At 35.6% G+C, this 21,642-nt stretch overlaps 1 protein-coding gene across 2 annotated transcripts in view; it reads left to right on the forward strand.

Annotated features, from left to right (window-relative positions):
- Nucleotides 1-21,642, forward strand: part of JAK2 (Janus kinase 2) — a 124,990-nt gene that overhangs the window by 46,583 nt on the left and 56,765 nt on the right. For both annotated transcript variants that reach the window (XM_039230807.1, XM_039230808.1), the window contains exons 3-4: nt 13,416-13,539; nt 20,108-20,225. In XM_039230807.1, coding sequence (XP_039086738.1) covers nt 13,416-13,539; nt 20,108-20,225 — 242 coding nt within the window. The remainder of the gene's footprint in view (nt 1-13,415; nt 13,540-20,107; nt 20,226-21,642) is intronic.

Genomic DNA, 21,642 nt, shown 5'->3' on the forward strand with positions numbered 1-21,642 from the left:
ATACTTTTTTTTTCTTTTTTTTTCTGAGAGAGAGAGAGAGAGACAGTGTGAGCAGGGGAGGGTCAGAAAGAGGGAGACACAGAATCCGAAGCAACTCCAGGCTCTGAGCTGTCAGCACAGAGCCCAACGTGGGGCTCGAACCCACGAATCACGAGATCATGACCTGAGCCGAAGTCGGATGCTTAACCGACTGAGCCACCCAGGCGCCCCTGTTAGAGCATCCTGAATGGACTACTTCAAAAATTGGTACTGAGAAGTACGGGACCACTGTAACAAGTATCCTGAACATGTAGAAGTAGTTTTGGAACTGGGTTTTGAGGGATCTGTTAGAAATACCCTACCTTACTGTGAATGGGCCTTTAAAGGACATTCTGGTGAGGACTCAGAAAGAATAGAGGAGAGCTATGGAGAAAGTCTTAATCTCCTTAGAGAATATATAAGTAATCTGAATAGGATGTTGGTAGAAATGTGTATGATAAAGGCCATTCTGATGAGGTCTCAGACAAAAATGTGGAATATGTTACTGGAAATTGGAGGAAAAGCTATCTTGGTAAAGTGGTGTTGACCTTAAAAAACAAAAGAGCCAGTTATTTTGTCAGCAAAATGACTTTATTTAGGATTAGCAGAGCAATTGCAGTTTGGGACAAGCGAACTCTAGAGAACTGTAGACGACTTGGGAGAACAGAGGAAAGGGCCTACTTCTATAGGAGAAAGGAGGATGCTGGGAGAAGCTGTTTTCTCTGAGTCCTTAATGGCTGCGCTCTGTGGGGCAGGAGCAGTTCTTCCTCCTGCTGGGGTGTGTAAAGTAAGCTGCTTCCTGTCAGGGAGTGGGCTGTAGGCTTCTCAGGTCAAGCAGGAATGTGGGAGAGCTTCTCCTTCAGGGCTTCCTATCCATCTTAAATGAAGTTTCTGTTCTTCATGGTGGCAAAGAACTTGCCTGAATTGTGTTTGTGTTTTAGTGTTTGGGGGAAATAGAAGTTGTGAGCAAAGAAGTCAGGTGTATTTACCTAAGCAAACTGCTGAAGCTGTGTATTGACTCCTCCTGACTGCTTTAGTAGAATGCGAATAGAAAGATGGACCTGTCAAGCAAAAAGGAAGTTGAATTTCAAAGATTTGTAAAATTCTCAGCCTTTCTGTGTTGTAAAAACTGAGAAAGTGGTTAGAAAACAGCACTAAAGATGTGGCCACAGGACCATTTCACATTTGTGTGGCTCAGCCATCTCTAAATTTACTAGGAGCTGTTCCCTGAGACAGTACAAGAATGAGCCTGAATGCAACTCAGAAACCCTCAGGGCCCCCTCTCCCCCAGCTCCAGGTGCCCGGGCCCGCCCTAGGGGCAGAGTGCTTTCAAAGGAATTGCTGCCTTACTTGGAGGGCACTGCAGGCCCTGAGCCATAGGGTGCCGCAGCAGACATTGATGGGGTGTGTTGTTTCCAGCGGGGGAGAGTGCACAGCCCCAGGGCACATGGCCGCCTCTACCTGGATTTCAAAGGATGGAGCCACCCAAAACCATAGGTACTGGGCTGCCTGGAGCCTTGGGGCCCAGCCTCTGCCGGGTAAAGCTGCATCCAGGAACTGCCCCGGTATGTCCTATAGGCAAGACCTCTGCCCTAGTGGGCCTTGACACCAGAGTATCCCGTCAAAGACAATTATTCTAGAGCCTTAAGATCTGAGGGAATTTGCCCTGTTAGGTTTTAGACTTGCTTGGGACCTGTCACTCTTTTTATTTTCTATTTCTCCCTTTTGTTCGAATTCACTGATTCACAGCCAGAGTGCAGTTTGCCTCAGGTTGAATGTGTCTTGAGTCTCACTCAAATACGATTTAGTTGATATTCAGATGAGACTGAACTTTAGACTTTTGAGTTGATGCTGGAATGAGTTAAGACTGTTGAGTCTGTTTGAATGGAATGGGTATATTATGAACTTGAAAAGAACTTGAATTTGTCTTCTCCTTTTCTTTCACCTTCCTTCTTTTCTTAAATAATTCAGTATTTTTATATATTCACAGAGCTGTACATCTGTCATGTCAGTTTTTACCACCCCCAGGAAGAAACCTCGTACCTATCAGCAGTCATTTTCCATTTCTTCCCAAACTTCCCCCAACCACAAATCTACTTATATCTCTAGGAATTTGTATATTTGTGACGAGTTGTATTCCTGAGTTGTATCATAACTTTGTGCTTAATCCTTTGAGGAACTGCCCTAATGTTTTCAAGGTACTTGCATAATTTTACATTTCCAACAGCAGTGTATGAAGGTCCCAATTTCTCTACATCTTGATCAACAGTTGTTATTACCTGTCTTTTTGATGATAGACATACTAGTGGGTGTGAAGTGGTTTCTCATTGTATTTTTTGGAAAAAGTTTTATAGATAAAATAATTCACGTATCATATATTTCACACTTAAAAAAAGTGTACAGTTAAGTAATTTTTAGTATCACCAGCCAATTTTAGAACATTTTTTCACCCCAAAAGAAACTCTGTGCTTATTGACTATCATTCTCTCACCCCCTCTTCCTTCTCCTGTCTTAGGCATCCCCTAATCTGTGTTCTGTCTTCATAAATTTGTCTATATAGATATTTCATACAGATGGGGTCACCTAATATGACCTTTGTTACTGGGGAATTATATAAGAATATAATTTCCCCCAAGGAAATCTTTAGTAGAAGGTGAAAGATTTATATTATCTGAAGAGAAACTCCAGACCATTAAACTCATAATTTTTATGAAGTTCATCCATATTGTAACATCTGTTTGTACTTAATTCTTTTAAGGCTGAATAGTATGTTACTGTATGGATAATACCATGTGTTGTTTAACCATTCATCAGCTAATGGACATTTTGGCTGTTTCAGCCTTTTGTCTATCATAAATAATGTTTCTATGAACATTGTGTAGAGCGTGAACAGATGATTTCATTTCTGCATATATACCTAGGAGTGGAATTGTGGGTCACATTGTAACTCTGTGCTTCAGTTTTTGAGGGACTATCAGACTGTTTTCCAAAGTGAGTACACCATTTTACATTCACACCAGTCGTGTGTGAGAGTTCTGATTACTCCACATCCCTAGTAACACTTGTTGTTATATGACCTTTTAAAAATTATATCCATTCTAATGAGTGTAAAGTGGTATCTTATTGTAGTTTTGATGTATATTTTTTTCTGATAAACAATTCTTTTGGGTATCTTTGCATTGCTTACTGGCATTTGTGTATCTTCTTTGGAGAAATTCTATTCAAATCCTTTGTCCACTTTAAAAGTGTTTATTTGTTATGGAGTTGTTAATAATTATATTTTCTAGATCCCTTATCAAATACTGTATGACTTGGAAATCTTTTCTCTCATTTTGCCTTTTGACTGTCTGGATCTGGATAGTGTTCTTTGAAGCAAAGATCTTTAATTTTAATGAAGTCTTATTTATTTTTGTTGTTATTGCTTGTGTTTTTGTGTCATATCTAAGGATCCATTACCAAATCTAGTTCATGAAAAATTGTCCCTGCAGTTTCTTCTAGGAGTTTCATAATTTTAGTTTTACTCCCCTTTGAGTTCATTTTTTCTGATGGTTTGAGGTAGGGATCCACTGTCATTCTTTTGTGTGTGAATATATACGTGTTACTGATTTCCCCCACTTTGTGTGGTGTTTATAAGGTTCATCCATGTTGTACCATGTATTAGTACATTATTCTTTTATGGATGAATAATATTCAGCTAAATAGTATCAAATACATGTTACATCATGGATGAACTTTATAAATATTACATGAAGTGCAAGAAGCCAGTATCAAATAGATATCTACATGCAAATCACAGCACCATTTGATGAAGAGGCTATGATTTCCCATACTCCGTAGTCTCAAACCCTTGTCCAACTCTCATTTGGCCATAGATGAGTGGGTTTGTTTTTGGTTTTCAATTCTGTTCCATTGGTCTATAAGTCTTAATGCCAGTACCATACTCTCTGCATTACTATAGCTTTTTAAAAAATATATATATTTTTTAATGTTTTATTTATTTTTAGGAGAGAGAGAGAGAGAGAGAGAGAGCATGAGCAGGGGAGGGTCAGAGAGAGAGGGAGTCACGGACTGAAACAGGCTCCAGGCTCTGAGCTGGCAGTCAGCACAGAGCCCGACGCGGGGCCCGAACCCACGAACTGCGAGATCATGACCTAAGTGAAAGTCGGACGCTTAACCGACTAAGCCACCCAGCCGCCCCTACTATAGCTTTGTAGTAAGTTTTGTAATCAGAAAATGTGAGTTTTCTAACTTTCTTGTTCTTTTTCAAAATTGTTTTGATCTTCCCTGGTCCCTTTAATTTTTATATTAATTTTATGATTAGCTTGTTACTTTCTGCAGTTAACACAGCTGAGATTTCTATAGGGATTGCAATGAATATATAGGTCAGTTTGGGTAGTACTAGTATCTCATTGGAATAAGTCTTCCAGTCCATGAACATGAAATATCTTTTTGTCTTTTTAGGTCTTAATGAATTTTTTTCTGTAGTGTTTTATAGTGTTCAGTGTAGAAGTCTTTTACTTCTTAAATTTGTTCATAGGCATTTTATTCACCTGGATGCTATTGTAAATGGAATTGTTTTTATTACTCTTTTTTGGATTGTTCATGGTTCATGTATAGAAATACAGCTGATTTTTACCAGTTGATCTTATATCCTTTAACTTTTTTGACTTCATTTATAAGCTTTGAGATTTTGGGGGGATTGTTAACTATTTTCTTTATATAAGATCATGTTATGGGCAAATAAAGACAGTTTTGATTCTTCCTGCCCAATTTGGGTGCCTTTAATTTTCTTACCTAAGTGCTCCAGCTAGGACTCTCATTGCAGTGTTGTATAGAAGTGGTGAAGGTAGGCATCCTGTCTTGTTTGTGACGTTAGGGATAGATTTTAACAATTTCCCTGGTGATTATGATATTACTTGTGGGTGTTTCATAAGTGCTATTTATCAGGTTCAGGAAATTCCCTTCAATTCCTAGTTAAGTTTTTTTTTTTTTTAAGTCATTAAGAGTACAGGGTTTGTCACTTACTTTTTGTGTATAAATTGAGATGATCATTTGTTTTTTTCTTCTTTCATCACATTGGTTATTATGTTAAACCACCCTTTTATTCCTGGGATAAATCCCACCTGTACATGGTGTATAATTCTTTTAATATTTTGCTGGATGTGGTTTGCTACTATTTTGTTGAGGAAATTTGCATCTATATTCATGAAGGATTTTGATCTGTAGTTTTCTTGTAGTGTCTTTGATTGGCTTTGGTATCAGGGTAATGCTGGCCTAATTAATTTAGAAAGTGTTCCCTTTTCATGTTTTTTTTTTTTTGGGGGGGGGGGAAGGTTTTGAGAAAGATTTATTGTCATTTTTCTTTAAATTCTTGATGAAATTGTCCAGTGAAGCCATTTGGTTCTGGGCTTTTCTTTGTTTGGAAGTTTTTGATTATGGATTTAATATCTTTATTTTTTATAGGTCTGTTTGTAGTTTCTGCTTTTCTTCTTAAATGCGTTTTGATAGCTTGTGTGTTTCTAGGGACTTTTCCATTTTATATAGGTTATCTAATTGTTGGCAAAACTTTCTTTTCTGATTTTGGTAATTTGAATCTTTTTACTTGTTTAGACTAGCTAAAGACTTGTCAAAATTCTTGATTTTTTCCAAAGAACCAGTGTTTGGTTTCATTCTTTTTTTCCCCTTAATTGTTTTTATATTCTCTTTCCTATAGTGTTGATTATTTTCTTTCTTTATTGGCATAGGGTTTGTTTAGTCTACTTTTTTCAAAGTTACTTATGATGTCTAGGGAGGTTATTGTTTTGAGATCTTTATACTTTTTTAGTATAGATGTTTTCAGTATAATTTCCCTCTGTCCTCTGGTTTTGCTGAAAATAGTATTTTGATATGTTGGGTTTTTTGCGTTTATTTTTCTCTATGTATTTTCTCATTTCCCTTGTGATTTATTCTTTGACCCGTTGTTCAAGATTGTGTTAATTTTCACATATTTGTGAATTTTCCGATTTTCCTTTTGTTATGGTTCTTAGTTTTATTCCATTTTTGTCAGAGAGGATATTTTGGATGATTTCAGTCCTTATAAGTGTATTCATATTTCTTTTGTGACTTAACATATGGCCTATTCTTGTGAATATTCCATTTACATTTGTGAAAAATGTGTCTTCTGGTTTTGTGGGGTTATATTCTGTATACGTCTGTTATTTGATTTATAGCACAATGCAAATTCCCTATTTTCTTATTCTTCAGTCTCGTTTTTCTGTCTTTAAAACACTTTTTTTTAAAGTTTATTTATTTTGAGAGAGAGCACAAGCAGGGTAGGGGCAGAGAGAGAAGGGAAAGAGAATTCCAAGCAGGCTTCTCACTGTCAGTGCAGAGTCCCTTTTGGGACTTGAACTCATGAACCAAAAGGTCATGACTTGAGCTGAAGGCAGACGCTTTAACCAACTGAGCCAACTAGATGCCCGTTTTTCTGTCTTATTGAGAATGGTATATTCAGTTTTCAGGTATTATTGCTGAATTGTCCATGTCTCCCTTCAGTTTTCAGTTTTTGGTTTACGTGTTTTGGGGCTAATTTTTTGGGTATGTATATGTTTATATTGTTACATTTTCTTAAGGATTTAAGTTTTCATAATGTTCTTTGTTCTTTGTAAGCTTATGACTTAAAATGTTTTGTCTGATATTAGTATAGCCATCCCAGCTTTCTTTTGCTTACTATTTGCATGGGCTATATTTTTCCATCTTTTCCATTTCAACTTAAAATATCTTTAGATTTATTTACTTATTTAATTTATTTTTTAAAGATTTTATTTTATTTTTAGTGGAGAACATTAGTAGGGGAGAGTAGCAGAGGAGAGAGAGGGAGAATCCCAAGCAGACCCTGTGCTGTCAGCACAGAGTCCCACACAGAGCCTGATCCCATGAACCCAGGGATCATGAGCTGAGCTGAAATCAAGAGCCAGATGCTTAACCGACTGAGCCTTCCAGGCACCCCTAAATGTCTTTAGATTTAAATGGACTGTCTTACGGGCAGCATATACTTGGATCATGCTTCCTACCCATTCTACCAGTCTCTGCCTTTAATTGGGCAGTTTTATTCATTTACATTTAGAGTAATTACTGATAAGGAACACTAATCTCTGCCATTTTGCTCTCTCTCTCTCTCTTTTTAATGTCTCATGTCCTTTTTAGTTCTTGGTTTCTCTCTTATTGTCCTCTTTTGTGTTTATGTTTTCTTTTATTTATATCATTTTGATTACTCTCTCATTTTAATTTCTATATATTTTAAAAATTATGTTTTTAAGGGTTACCTTAGTGATTACACTTTATTTTTTAAATTTGTAACTATTTATTTTGAATAAATAACACTTTAGCTTTAAAAGTATGGAAAAATTCTGCTTGTATACATCTTTCCTTCTCTCCTTTATGTTGTTGTTTTATTAATTGTACCATTTTACATTGTCCATTTGCATAAATTATTGGTTTAAGTATTTGTCTTTTAAAGGATGTAGAGAAGAAAGAGGAATTACGGTAAAAATCCAATACTACTTGTTTTTCTGTATATGTATGAAGTTACTTTTATCAGAGTTTTGTTTTTTTATATGGCTCTGATTTGCTGTCTGATGTCTTGTCAGTTATACTTTAAGAATATTTCTTATAGGGCAGGTTTATTAGGTGACTCCCTTAACTTTATTTATCTGAGAATGTTTACTTTCTCCATTTTGGAAGGATCATTTTGCAGATATAAAATTTTTATTTGACAGTATTCTCTTTTAACACTTTGTCATCCCATTGCCTTACGATCTTGGTGGTTTCTGAGGAGAAATTGGCTGAGAGTCTTATTGAGGATTCCTATTTGAGTATTCCTTGTATGTAATGCATCACTTCTCTCTTGCTATTTTCAAGGTTCTCTCCTTTTTTTTGACTTTTGAGAATTTGATTTTAATGTGTTTTGGTGTGTATCACTTTGCATTTATCCATCTTGGAAGTTACTGAGCTTCTTGGATTTCTGGATTCATGGCTTTCATCAGATTTGTAGGCTTGGACCTTATTTCTTCATGTATTCTTTCTGCCCCTTTTTCTACTTTTTCTTCCTTTGGGATTCCCGTAATGTGTTTGTTGGTACATTTAGAGGTGGCCCCCAGGTTTGTTAGGTTTTGTCCATTGTTCTTCCATACCCGCTCTTCAGACTAGGTAATTTGAATTGATCTGTCATCATGTTAGCTGATCCTTTCTTCTGTCTGTTTAAATCTGGTTTTGAAATTCTCTAGTGAACTTTGAATGTCAATTACTGTACATTTCTGCCCCACACTTTTACTTTTTATATGGTCCATGGCTTTCTTGATACTTTCTTCTTGTTGATACATCCCTCTATTAGTTTCCTCTAGCACTTTGTCTCTGGCTTCCTTTAGTCCTTCAACTACATTTAAGGCAACTGATTTAATGTTATTGTCTAGTAAATCCTATATCTCTGCTCCTTATGGACAGTTTCTTTTAATTTTCCCTGTGAATGCGAATACTTTCTTATTTTTATGGCTGCTTTTATAATTTTTGGTTGAACTTTGAAATGTTGGCCATTTCAAATTTGTAATCTAGTAACTAGAAATCTGATTCTTCTCCATTCCTTTGTTTTTGTCACTTGTTTTGGGTGGTAGTTGTTTGTTTATTGACTTTTCTAAAGTATATTTATAAAGTCTATATTCTTTTTCGTTTATAGTCTCTTAAGCCTCAGTTTCTTTAATTAGTGGTCAGGTTTTGTTATACAGAGATTTCCTTAAAATTTGAGAGCCAAGAGAAATGAAAATAACAACAACAAAAAAAATCTTCCAGTCTGCAGATTGGCTCTGTTTTGTGTTACTCCTTTAGTGTTTAGTCAGTCTGTTTGCAACTTTGCCTTAGCCTTTCTTTCCTGCTTGTGTTAAGCCTAAAGATTAGTCTGAGGTGAAAGCTTAGGTCTCTCTTAAGTGTCCTTCTTTGGGCATGCTTGTGGCTTTTCCATTTTCAGTATACATGTGTGCTTTTCAGTTCTTTAGTTTCCTAAAGAAACTCTCTCCCCAGCATTTTCTCTTTGGCTTTCAGTGTGTTTGTGTTTCTTACCTCAACTTTAAACCTTTGTTCCAGGTGGCAGCATGTTGTTTGTTGCCTTAAAATGCTTCAAGGGGTGTCCTTTGCATAGCTGCTTTTCTGCCCTAAGGAAGTTCCTAGTTAGGTGCAACACAGGTTAACCTGCCTTTATAACAGTTGTTCTGTCAGTCTCCAGTCTCCTGTTAGGTCAAAAGAGATAAAATTGGCTTTTTAAAGTTGCATAAACAGAGTTTCACACTGGGAACACCAGTTGCCATCTCTGAGCTCTCCTCGAGCAGGGAGGAGACTGGGATAAGGGAAAACAGAAATGATGCAAAATTGTCTTCCTGTTTTTTGTTCCCTTTTCCTGATTCAACAATTTCTGTGTTGCTGTATGTTTTTGACTATTGTCCAAAGTTCTCATCAAGTTGATTTTGACAGTTTTTGCTAATTTTTTTTGTTTCTGTGGAAGATTGGACCATTGAAGCTACCTACTGTGCTATTTTCACTGATACCATTCTTCCTTTATTTATGCAATCATGGTTTCCTTTAGTTCTTTGTACATGTTTGTAATGATTGGTTCGACATCTTTGTCAAATCTCACATCTGGGTTTTCTAACAGACGTTGTTGCCTTCCTTTTTTCTTTGCGTGGATTACACTTTCCCGTTTCTTTGCACATCTCATAATCCCTTTGTTAGGAATTTGACATTTTAGGGGTACCTGGGTGGCTCAGTGGGTTAGGTGTCCCGACTTGATTTCAGCTCATGTCATGGTCTCATGGTTCGTGAGTTCAAGCCCCACGTCAGGATCTGCAGACATTTTGGAGCCTGATTGGGATTCTCTCTCTCATCCCCTCTCCCCTGCTCATGCTTGCTCTCTCTCTCTCTCTCTCTGTCTCTCAAATACATATGGAAACACAATCCCCCTACCTCCTCTACACACAGTCACTAAGAGTTAGAGGTTATTGTTTTATAAAATGGAATCATATTGTATGCTTCTTTTTATCATATGAAAACATACATTATGAAAAATCTATTCAAGCCAGGTACTTTTGTACTAGTAACTAATTCTTTTTATTTATTTTCCTAATATTCCACTCTATGGATTGTACTACCATAATTTTTTTCATACTTTTAGTTCTTGAATTTACATTTTCTTACTACTTTACTGTACTTTTAGGAATACATTGCTTAAACATTTATTTTAAATTTTTATTGACATTGACTTTTCAAAATTATATAGGTAATACTTTCTTAGAATCTATTCCAATTGATATTTCTAGCAATTATGTAACATGGTCCCTTTCACTACCATCCTATCAGCCCTAGGTGTTATCCCTCTTGTTTTTGCTAGTTGAATGGTTATAAAGTGATTTCACGTAATTTTAACTCATGCTTTCTTCAACACTAAGTCTTACCATTCTCTCACATGTTTATTAATTGTTTTTAATGATTACTAATCATGTATTTGCTGTATTGTGAATAATTTACATCCTTTTTTTGCTATTTTCACTTTTTTATTTTGCTCTTTTAATTCTGATTTTTTGTTATAAAATATTTCAAGTAATACTTCTTATGGAAAAATATATATCACTGTAGTCACCACACAACTTTTCAAATATATCATTTTGCCATTTTCAGATTTTTCTTGGATTCATTATTATGAAGAATTACATTTTTCCAATTTAGCCATTTCTGCTATTATAGGATAAATGAACTTTATCTTAGTTTTTTAAGAATAATTGCAGGATTTGGTTTGCTAATATTTAAAATATTTAGGATTTTTGTGTCTGTTTTGGTGAGACTATTCGATTATGATGTCTGGCTGGTTTTGGGATCATGATCAAGCTAAACGTACAAAGTATGTTAGTTTGCCTGTTCTCTCTTTTTCTGTTCTCTGTAATAGTATACTGAAGATTGGAATTGTCTTTTATGTTTGGTTGAACTCCTATATAAATTTCATCTGGGCCTCAGTGGTTTATCCTTTCTTATTCCTTCTTTCTCTTTCTTCTTCCTTTCTTCTTCTTTATTTTTGTAAGTAGGTAGATTGTTTCTTTAATGACTCTAGTTCTTTTGAAGTTTTTAATCCTTTCCTTAAAAATTTTTTTTTAATGTTTTTTTATTTATTTCTAGGAGAGAGAGAGAGAGAGACAGTGTGAGCAGGGGAGGGTCAGAGAGAGAGGGAGTCACAGACCGAAACAGGCTCCAGGCTCAGAGCTGGCAGTCAGCACAGAGCCCGACGCGGGGCCCGAACCCACGAACCGCGAGATCATGACCTAAGTGAAAGTCAGACGCTCAACCGACTAAGCCACCCAGGCGCCCCATCCTTAAAAATTTTTTTAACATGTTTATTTATTTTTTTGAGAGAAAGAGATGAAGTGCAAACATGGGAGGGGTAGAGAGGGACAGAGGCACAGAATCTGAAGCAGGCTCCAGGCTCTAAACTGTCAGCACAGAGCTCACGGCGGGGGGGCAGGCTCAAACTCATGAACTGTGAGATCATGACCTGAGCCGAAGTTGGATGCTCAACTGACTGAGCCACCCAGGCACCCCTGAAGATTTTTATTTTTGAACCCATTTTTTAAAGTTACATACAGTTTTAAAATTGTCCATTTGTCTACATTTTCAAATTTATTGGCATTGTTTATTTTCTTTTTGTCTTCATAACCTATAATTATACTTTTTAAAACATTTTAATTAATTTTTTAAGATGTTTATTTATTTCTGAAAGAGAAAGAGAGTCAGAGCATGAGTGGGGGAAGGACAGAGAGAAAGAGAGGGAGACACAGAATCTGAAGCAGACTCCAGGCTCTCAGCTGTCAGCACAGAGCCTGATTTGGGCCTCGAAGTCATGAACTGTGGGATCATGACCTGAGCCGAAGTGGGACACTTAACTGACTAAGCCAATATATTGGCGTCAGGTGCTCCAATTATACCTTTAAAAAATCATCAGTATTTATTTGCGTTTTTTTTCTTGATCAGATTTGAAAAAGCCTTATTTATTTTGTTAGTTATTGCAGGTAATCAGCTTTTATTTTCTTGATTTTCCTTTTTGAATCTTTATTCTGTTAACTTCTACTCTATCCCATTTTCAACTGTCATCTAGATAATTCTGTTTTTTAATGTATTGAGTTAGATAACTTAGATCATTTTTTGTTATCTTTTGATATAATCAGGTTAAAGCTATAATTTTCCCTCTTAAGTATCACTTTAGCTATATTCCATAATTTTTAATACATGTTATTAATCATTCACTATACTCTTTAATTTGTTATAATTTCTCCTATAATCTCTGAGATAATGAGAAGTATGTGTAAATATGAGAATGAATGCAAGCATATAATTTAAAAGTTGTTATGGAATACTGTTTTTATATGTAACTTACTGAAATTATTACATTTCTATAAGTAAACAGTTGTGTTGATAATTTAAATAAAAATTTTATATCTTTATTGTCGTTGTATTGAGTTGGTGTCATTTTTGTCTACAGTGGAAAAGAATGAAAACATTACTAGAATAAAAATACATTTGTTTTTGTGAGGCTTATGTTTTCAAATATATAGGATTAAGTATGATTACTAACTTGAATTAAAAAAATTTTTTTTAAATTTTTTAAGTATTCATTTCTATTTTGTTGAAGTGTGGTTAGAGAACATAGTGATTATTCTCTGACACTTTGGAGACTTGTTCTTAGACTCCAAAAGATTGGGATATGTATGTGTGTGAATGTTCTATATGTGCTGGGAAATAGTGTGCATTATTTAATTGTGTGGCTTTTTGTTTTGTATGTTTTTTAAAAAGTCCAGTAGTCTGCAGACCTTTGTTAATGTACCTTCGAAAATATCTTTGAAAAAAATCATATACCCTTGCAGTTTAAGGTGACACGTAAATTTTTTCCTTGTAAGTTTAAAAAGGTGCAGAAAATATAGTTACTAGTGCACTGTGTAAAAATTGACATTTAAAAGTATAACTGTTGTGCTTTTCTCTTAAAAGTATTCAATGACTTCTAAATAGTTTAGTTGATACCCTCATTGTCAGTTAAAACACACACAAATTTGAATCAGCCTTTCTCTTCAAGACAACTAAAAAAATTGGGTAAAATGTTTTTAAAAATCTACTTGAAAGAGTCCCAGCAATCACGTTTTAAAACGTAGGGGAAAAGATTAAATTAAGAATTCAGTTGTAAGTCATGCTAAACCAAAAGATGTCAGCTGCTACCGCATTTGTGCTGATTAAGAGTTATTTCAACTCCATTACAAACGTTACAAACAAACATTACAGATGTGTGAAAATGAACTTGTTGCTATCTGTAATCATTTCTTTTTTTACCTCTTTCCTAGGAGTCACACCTGTGTATCATAGTATGTTTGCTTTAATGAGTGAAACAGAAAGGATCTGGTATCCGCCCAATCATGTCTTCCATATAGATGAATCAACCAGGCACAGTGTACTCTACAGAATAAGGTACTTTCTACAATAAGGTGATTCATTAATGGTTAAAGGGCAAAGTGAGAGGAATTACCAAGTATATATACATATATATGTATGTATTTAAGTTTATTTATTATGAGTGGGGGAAGGGACAGAGAGGGAAGAGAGAGAATCTTAAGCAGGCTCCACACTTGGCATGGAGCCCATCCTGGGGCTTGATGTCAGGACTGTGAGATAATGACCTGTGCCCATCTTGGGTCAGATGTTCAACTGACTGAGCCATTCAGGCACATCCAAACATATTTTTAAATTGCAGAGTACTTAATAACAGGGACCAGAACTTCATTTAAGACTTTTTCTCTACTAGAGGAAGTGTTTATAAATGTCTTTTCACTAGAATGTCCTGGGCTTTTCTGGTAGGATGCTACTTTACCACTTATGGTTATAATTTTAACATAATTATAATTAAATTTTAAAATTTATAATCATTTATAATTATAATTATAAAAATTTATAATTAAAATTATAATTAAATTTTAAAAAGGATGTGAATGATCTTTACTAACAAAATCCTGAATGTTTGGAATACTGTTAGTTTCCCAGGAAGTTCGATATTGTGTGCTATAAAATGTAACCTCCTCTCTCTTTTTAATAATTTTTTTAGTGGGGCACCTGAGTGGCTCATTCACTTAAGCATTCAACTTCAGCTTAGGTCATGATCTCACAGTTTATGAGTTTGAGCCCTGCATCCAACTCGGTGCTGACAGCTCAGAGCCTGAAGCCTGCTGCTTATTCTGTCTCCCTCCCTCTCTGCTGTACCTAATGTGCTCTTTCAGAAATAAACAAATAATCTTTAAAAAATATATAGTATTTTCAGAGTTGAAGTGAAGGAACAGTGTGATTTTGCCAGTGTTTATTTGCAGCTACAATTATTAGTTAATCTATTTCATAATTTTCAACTCAAAATGATAAAGCAAAGAAGTATGTTTGATCTCTGGCTCTTATGAAATAGATTCATTCCATGCAGAGTTGGAAAAGCACATGGACTCATTCATGATTTTAAAAAGGAAAGAACAGGAAGCCTTGAAAAACTAAAATTCAAGAGAGACATCCTTACATGGTAAAGGGTAAAGAGTATATACCAAAAGCAGGAAGCAAATAATATTCTCAAATGGTAAGAGGTTAGAAGCAGTCTCTGTAAAATCACAAACAAGACAAAAAACAAAAATAGCCACCACCATTGCTTCTATTTAGAATTTTAGTGGAATTTTTAACAAATACACTAAGACAAGAAAAATAGCTAAAATGTTTAATAAATGAGAACAAAGAGGCAAAGAGTCATTATTTGGAGATGTTATGATTGTTAACATGGAAAATGTAAACAATTTTATAGACATCGATAATAGGCATTCAGCAGAATGCTAGATCTATATGATCAGTATGTTAAAAAATCAACTATTTCTGGAGCACCTGGGTGGCTTAGTTGGGTGGCTCAATTGGCAAAATGTCTCACTCTTGATTTTTTTTCTTTTTTTTGGTTTCCTAACTCTTGATTTTTAATGAGATCCAGGCCCACATCAGGCTCTACACTGGACGTGGAGCCTGCTTAAGATTCTCCCACCTCCCCCACCTCCTTGTGCCCCTCTTCCCCACTTGCACTCACTCTCTCTCATTCAAAATAACTAAATAAATATTAAAAAATAAACTACTTCTATATACCACAAACAGAAAAGAGGTCATTTAAAATAACAACTAATAGCAGCAAAACATGCAAAGTACCTAGGATTAAATCTACCCAAAGTAAGATGTTTATGCAAGTTTTAAGACCTTACAAAGTTGTATTATTATTTTTTTATTTATTTAAAAACTATTTTTTATTTTTGAGAGAGCATGAGTAGGGGAGAGGTAGAGAGATAGGGAGATAGAGGATCTGAAATGGGCTCTGTGCTCACAGGATCAAGCCCGATGAGGGGCTCAAACTCATGAACTTTGAGATCATGACCTGAGCCGAAGTCAGATGCTCAACGAACTGAGCCACACAGGTGCCCCAAAGTTGAATTATTTAAAAGAATCATGTTAACATGCTGTGTATGATTGACAAAATATCAATATCTTATTGAGAGTATTTTTTTATTACTTTCTGTAATGACTGTACTTTATACAGTTAGTAAGTGTATCTTTTGATTTGAAAATGTCTCTAGAGCAGAGGTCTACAATCTTTTTCTGAAAAGGCCAGTAGTAAATATTTTAGGCTTTGAAGCCTATATTATCTCTGTTTTAACTGTTCAGCTCTGTTATTAGTGTGAAAGCAGCCATAAATAATAAGTAAATGAATGGGCATGACTGTGTTCCAGTAAAACTTTATAAAAACTCACTTGGACCAGAATGGGGCTGTGGACCAGAGTTTGCGACCTCTTCTTAGGAATTGAAAATTGCTTCCCTTACCAAATTCATGAATTTCTCCTATTCTTTTTTTTTTTGTTTTTTGTGTTTTTTTTAACATTTATTTATGTTTGAGAGACAGATCATAAGCAGGGGAGGGACAGAGAGAGAGGGAGACACAGAATCTGAAGCAGGCTCAAGGCTCTTGAGCTTTCAGCACACAACCCGATGCAGGGCTTGAACCCACATACTGTGAGTTCATGACCTGAGCTGAAGTCAGATGCTTAATCAACTGAGCTACCCAGGTGCTCCAAAATGCCTTGTTTTAAATGTTTATTTATATTGAGAGAGAGAAGGAGGGAGGGAAAGAGAATCCCAAGCAGGCTCCGCACTGTCAGCAGAGTCCACTGTATGGCTTGATTTCATGAACGGTGAGACCATGATCTGAGCTGAAATCAAGAGTCAGATGCTTAACCAACGGAACCACCCAGGTGCCACCCCCTCCCCCCAAATTAACTTAAAATGAATCATAGACCTAAGTCTAAGAGCCACAACTGTAAAACTCTTAGAAGACAATATAGGAGTAAATCTTTGTGTACTTAGAGTATGCAGAGGTTTCTTCAGTCTGGTACCAAAAGCTCAAGTGACAAAAGAAAAATACGTTAATTGGGATTCATCAAAATAAATGTTTGAGCATCAAAGGATGCTGTCAAGAATGACAAGACAGGGGTGCCTGGTTGGTTCAGTTGGTTGAGCATCCTTTTCTTGATTAGCTCAGGTCATGATCTCATAGTTTCTGAGATCGAGCCCTGTGTTGGTTTCTGTTCTGACAGCACGGAACCTGCTTGGGATTCTCTCTCTCAAAAATAAATAAATAAACTTAAAAAAAAAAAAGAATGTGAAAAGACAGCCCACAAAAATGAAAGAAAATGTTTGTAACTCATATATCTGATAAAGGTCATATATCTGGAATACATAAAGAATTCTTTTTTTTTCCTTAATGTTTATTTATTTATTTTGAGAGAGAGAGGGAAAGAGGAATCCTAAGCAGGCTCCACACTAAGAGCGTGGAGCCTGACTTGGGGCTCTATCCCATGAACTGTGAGATCATAACCTGAACAGAAATCAAGAGTCAGATGCTTAACTGACTGAGCCATCCAGCCACCCCTGGAATACATAAAGAATTCTTAACACTTCAATAGTACAGTGACAGATATCTCAGTGAAAATATGGACAAAGGATTTGAATAGATATTTTCCTAAATAAGACAAATAGCCAGTAAGCACATGAAAAGATGCTCAACATCATTATTCTTTAGAGAAATGTCAATCAGAAACACAACAGGATACCAATTTACCCATTAGGATGACAAAAATCTAAAAGATGGGCAATAACAAGTTGTGAATTTGCCAAATTATTACTTATTAAATAGGCCGCTGGGTGCTTAATGGTGAGCCATGCTTCAATAACAGAGCAAAAGAGAGATTGAAGTAGAAAAGTTTATTATTCAAAGCTTCTGGAGAAAATATCCAACATGCCTTGAGGGGCCACATGGGGAGATTAAGGCAGGGTACAGAGAGAGACATAGGACCCAGGGCACATGGCTTTCCTAGGGTCTGTGGGTAGAGTGCTTTGGGGTTCCTTCGCTCAGTTTGGTCAATTCAAACCAAAAGAGCTAGTCTTTGGTAAGCTACATGGTATCTTAACGAAGGGGGTTACAAGGGTTAGGTGCTGGAAAACGGAAGATTATTGATCACAAGGGTGTTGGGGAAGTTGTATCAAAAACTTACATTTGCCTGTACTTCAGTGGACTGTTGTCTAGGGCATGCACTAGCATGAAGGGACTAGTGTCAGTTTAAGGTCATTGTAGGACTCTTGGCTAAACAAAATGGATGCCAAGTCAGCAATACCAAAGACTAACTTAGCTAAACTCTCCACATGTTGTCAAGGATCTGAACCATTGGGATGTTCATATGTTGCTGTTGGAGATGTAAACTAGTGCAACCACTTTTTAAAACAGTTTGTTTCTCAAAAAGATGAACATAGAAAACACACATACCCTTGTATGTTCTGTTCATAGCAGCCTTATTAACAAAAAGATGGAAACAACCCAAATGTTCATCAACTGATGAATGAAGAAGCAAAATGTGGTTTATCCATATAGTCAAATATTAACTGGACAATAAAAGGGAATGAAGTACTAATATTTGCTATAATGTAGATAGTCCTTGAAAGTACTATGCTTAGTGAAAGGTTGTAGGAAAGGCCACATATTATATGATTCCATTTATATAAAACGTTCAGAACAGGCAAAGTTATAGACTAGTGGTAACTTCGGGGTGGGGAGTAGTTGGGGTGATTTGGGGATGACTGCTGGTAGGTAAGGAGTTTCTTTTATGGGGGATGAAAATGTTCTAAAATTAGACTGTGGGGGGCGCCTGGGTGGTTCAGTTGGTTAACCATCTGACTTTGGCTCAGGTCATAATCTTGTGTCATGGTTCGAGAGTTTGAGCCCCGCGTCAGACTCTGTGCTGACAGCTTGGAGCCTGGAGCCTGCTTTGGATTCTGTGTCTTCCTCTTTCTCCGCCCCTCCCTTGCACACACCCTGTCTCTGTCTCTCAAAAATAAACATTTAAAAAAATTTTAAATTAGATTGTGGAATGTTTGTACAGTGTTTCAGATATACTAAAAACATTTTGAAATTGTATGCTTTAAATGGGTGAACTTTAAGGTATATGAATTATTATCTCAGTGAAGGTGTAAATAAAGCAATATAGAATATTTTTTGTTTCTTTGAAGGACAATTTTTTAACTGGTTTCGTTCATTTATTCAATTGTACTGAAGTCTTGTTGACATACTCTGTTAGTTTCAGGTATACAATATAGTGATTTGACAATTCTGGGCATTACGTAAAGCTTACCATGGCAAGCCTCGTTGTCATCTGTCACCATAGTTATTACAGTATTAGTGACTATATTCCATAAGCTGTACTTTTCATTCCCATGGCTTCTTTATTTTAGAACTGGAAGTTTGAAACTCTTAATCCTCTTCACCTGTGTCACCTATAATCCACTTGCCCCAACAACCACCAGTTTTTTTCTCTATTAGTGTCTTTCTTTTTTATATTTTAGTTCATTTGTTTTGCTTTGTAGATTGCACATAGAAGTGAAATATGGTATTAGTCTTTGTATGACTTCTTTCAGTTAGCATAATACCTTTTTGGTCTATCTATGTTGTAGTGAATGGCAGCATTTCATTCTTTTTTATTGCTGAGTAATAAATTCTCCATAATGTATATATACCACACTTTATTTGTTCACCTGTTGATGGACATTTGGGCTGCTTCCATTATCTTGGCGGTTGTAAATTACGCTGCAGTAAGCATAGGGGTGCCTGTATCATTTCAAATTCCTGTTTTCATTTTCTTCAGATAAATACCCAGTAGTGGAATTGCTAGGTTGTATTGTATTTCTGCTTTTAGTATTTTGAGAACCTGCATACTGTTTGTCCGTGGGCTCTGCCAATTTACAATCCTCCCAACAGTGCCTGGAGGGGCTCTTTTCTCCACATCTTCCCCAGCACTTGTTATTTCGTCTTTTTGATACTAGCCATTCTGACTGGTGTGAAGTGGTATTCTATTGTGATAACCTCCATTTCCTAAAAGAAGAAGCCATTATTTGTTTTCACACCAGTTAGTATTTTCAGATTCTTCTACTGATACCACTGGATTAATATTAAAAATTTTTTGGTTAATATTTTATTTCTATGTTTTTCTGTTTTCTATTGCTTCTGCATTCTGTGCGTAGAAGCAGGCGGCATAGGGGCACCTGGGTGGCTCACTCGGTTAAGTGTCCAACTCTTGATTTTAGCTCAGGTCATGTTCTCACCTTGTTGGACCTTGCTTTGCGATACTCTCTCTCTTATCTCTTTGCTCCTCTCCCAACAACACACGCACATACTCTCTTCTCTCGAAACAAACAAACTTTTAAAAAAAACAGGCAGCATATTGATTTTACACTTATGTTTCTTGTATTTTCTGTGTATATTCTTATCATGGTCTTACCCAGATTTTCTTTTGTCCCCACGTCGTATTTAGCACTGTTACCTATATTTTCTGATTATGGGATAATACCTTTCAGTATGTTGGAAGTAGTTATATGTACATAGTATGTATATATTTGAATTATTTGGAGACTGACTGAATGTTTTGTCTTATAGATTTTACTTTCCTTACTGGTATTGTAATGGCAGCAACAGAACCTATCGGCATGGAGTGTCTCGAGGTGCTGAAGCTCCTCTTCTTGACGACTTTGTCATGTCTTACCTTTTTGCTCAGGTATAATTATATTATCTTACTTGTATATATGTTAAATGGTAGGAATCTTGGCTGTGTTCTGTAGTTCATCAGGGAACTCTTCATGTATGGGAACATTGATGTTCTGTCTTGCCTAGCAGGCACAGAGAGGTAACAAAATTCAGTCTTTTTATCACTAGTTTTTAATCACAGAATTTATAAATAATAAATAAATAATAAAGGTTCTCTTAATTAGCCCTTTTGAATTTATTTACTTATTGCTTTAAGACATTTTAGGGATTTCACAAAATTCAGATTGAATTATATGACATGATTCATGTAGATATAACTACCTGGAATATAACACAGTAAGATTTATTTAGAGAAAAGAATTTTTTTTTTATTCCTGAACAATTTCAGACTTAAATAGTGGGTAATAAAATGTAAAGAAAAGCAAGAAACTATATAAAAGTGAGTTAACAGTAGTCGGTTTAGAAGATGGCTAGATGTTGATGCTTGATCTGAGAGTTCTCTTTTAGTTATTTGTTCTTTAATACTGTTAATTTTTGTAACGTTTTTGAACATTTTATAATGCTTTCTTATTGTTACCTTAAACAATAATTGAAATGTTCTGTCATTAAATTATTTCTGTTTTTATGTGCCACAAGATTGATGATTAGAAACTAAAGAAAAAATATATGAGTGCTTTTGTGGAAAGATAATCTTGTTATTTCCAAGATGTCAGATTAAGGAGTTCTGAAGCAGATTTGCAAATATCATAGAAAATAGTTGCACAGATCCTCATGGCTTTCTTTTCTTTTTAAATTCAACTAACTATATTAGTTAAATATAGTGTAGTATTAGATTCAGGAGTAGAACCCAGTGATTCATCACTTACACATAACACCCAGTGCTCATCCCAGCAAGTTCCCTCCTTTATGCCCATCCCCAATTTAGCCCATCCCCCCCACACTTCCCCTACAGCAACCCTTAGCTTGTTCTCTGTATTTAAGAGTCTCTTATAGTTTGCCTTCCTCTTCTTTTATCTTATTTTTCCTTCCTTTCGCTTAAGTTCATCTGTTTTATTTCTTAAATTCCACATGAGTGAAATCGTATATATGTCTCTGACTTTTTTCACTTAGCATAATACACTCTAGTTCCATCCATGTTATTACAAATGACAAGATTTCATTCTTTTTTATCGCCAAGTAATATTCCATTATGTGTGTATGTATGTGTGTATATATATCACATCTTCTTTGTCCATTCATCAGTTAGTGGACATTTGAGCTTTCTCCTTAATTTGGCTGTTACCAATAGCACTGCTATGAACATTGGGATGCATTTGCTCATAGCTCACATTTCTAAGATATCTAAGAAGCCTGATTCAGTTTGTGAGCAACAAATTGAAAGATATTTATTTCTCTTTTGGGTTATGAGAACAAACACCTTTTTCCAA

The sequence above is a fragment of the Hyaena hyaena genome, unplaced genomic scaffold, assembly GCF_003009895.1.
Source record: "Hyaena hyaena isolate Hyena2069 unplaced genomic scaffold, ASM300989v1 scaffold_51, whole genome shotgun sequence".
NCBI lineage: Eukaryota > Metazoa > Chordata > Mammalia > Carnivora > Hyaenidae > Hyaena > Hyaena hyaena.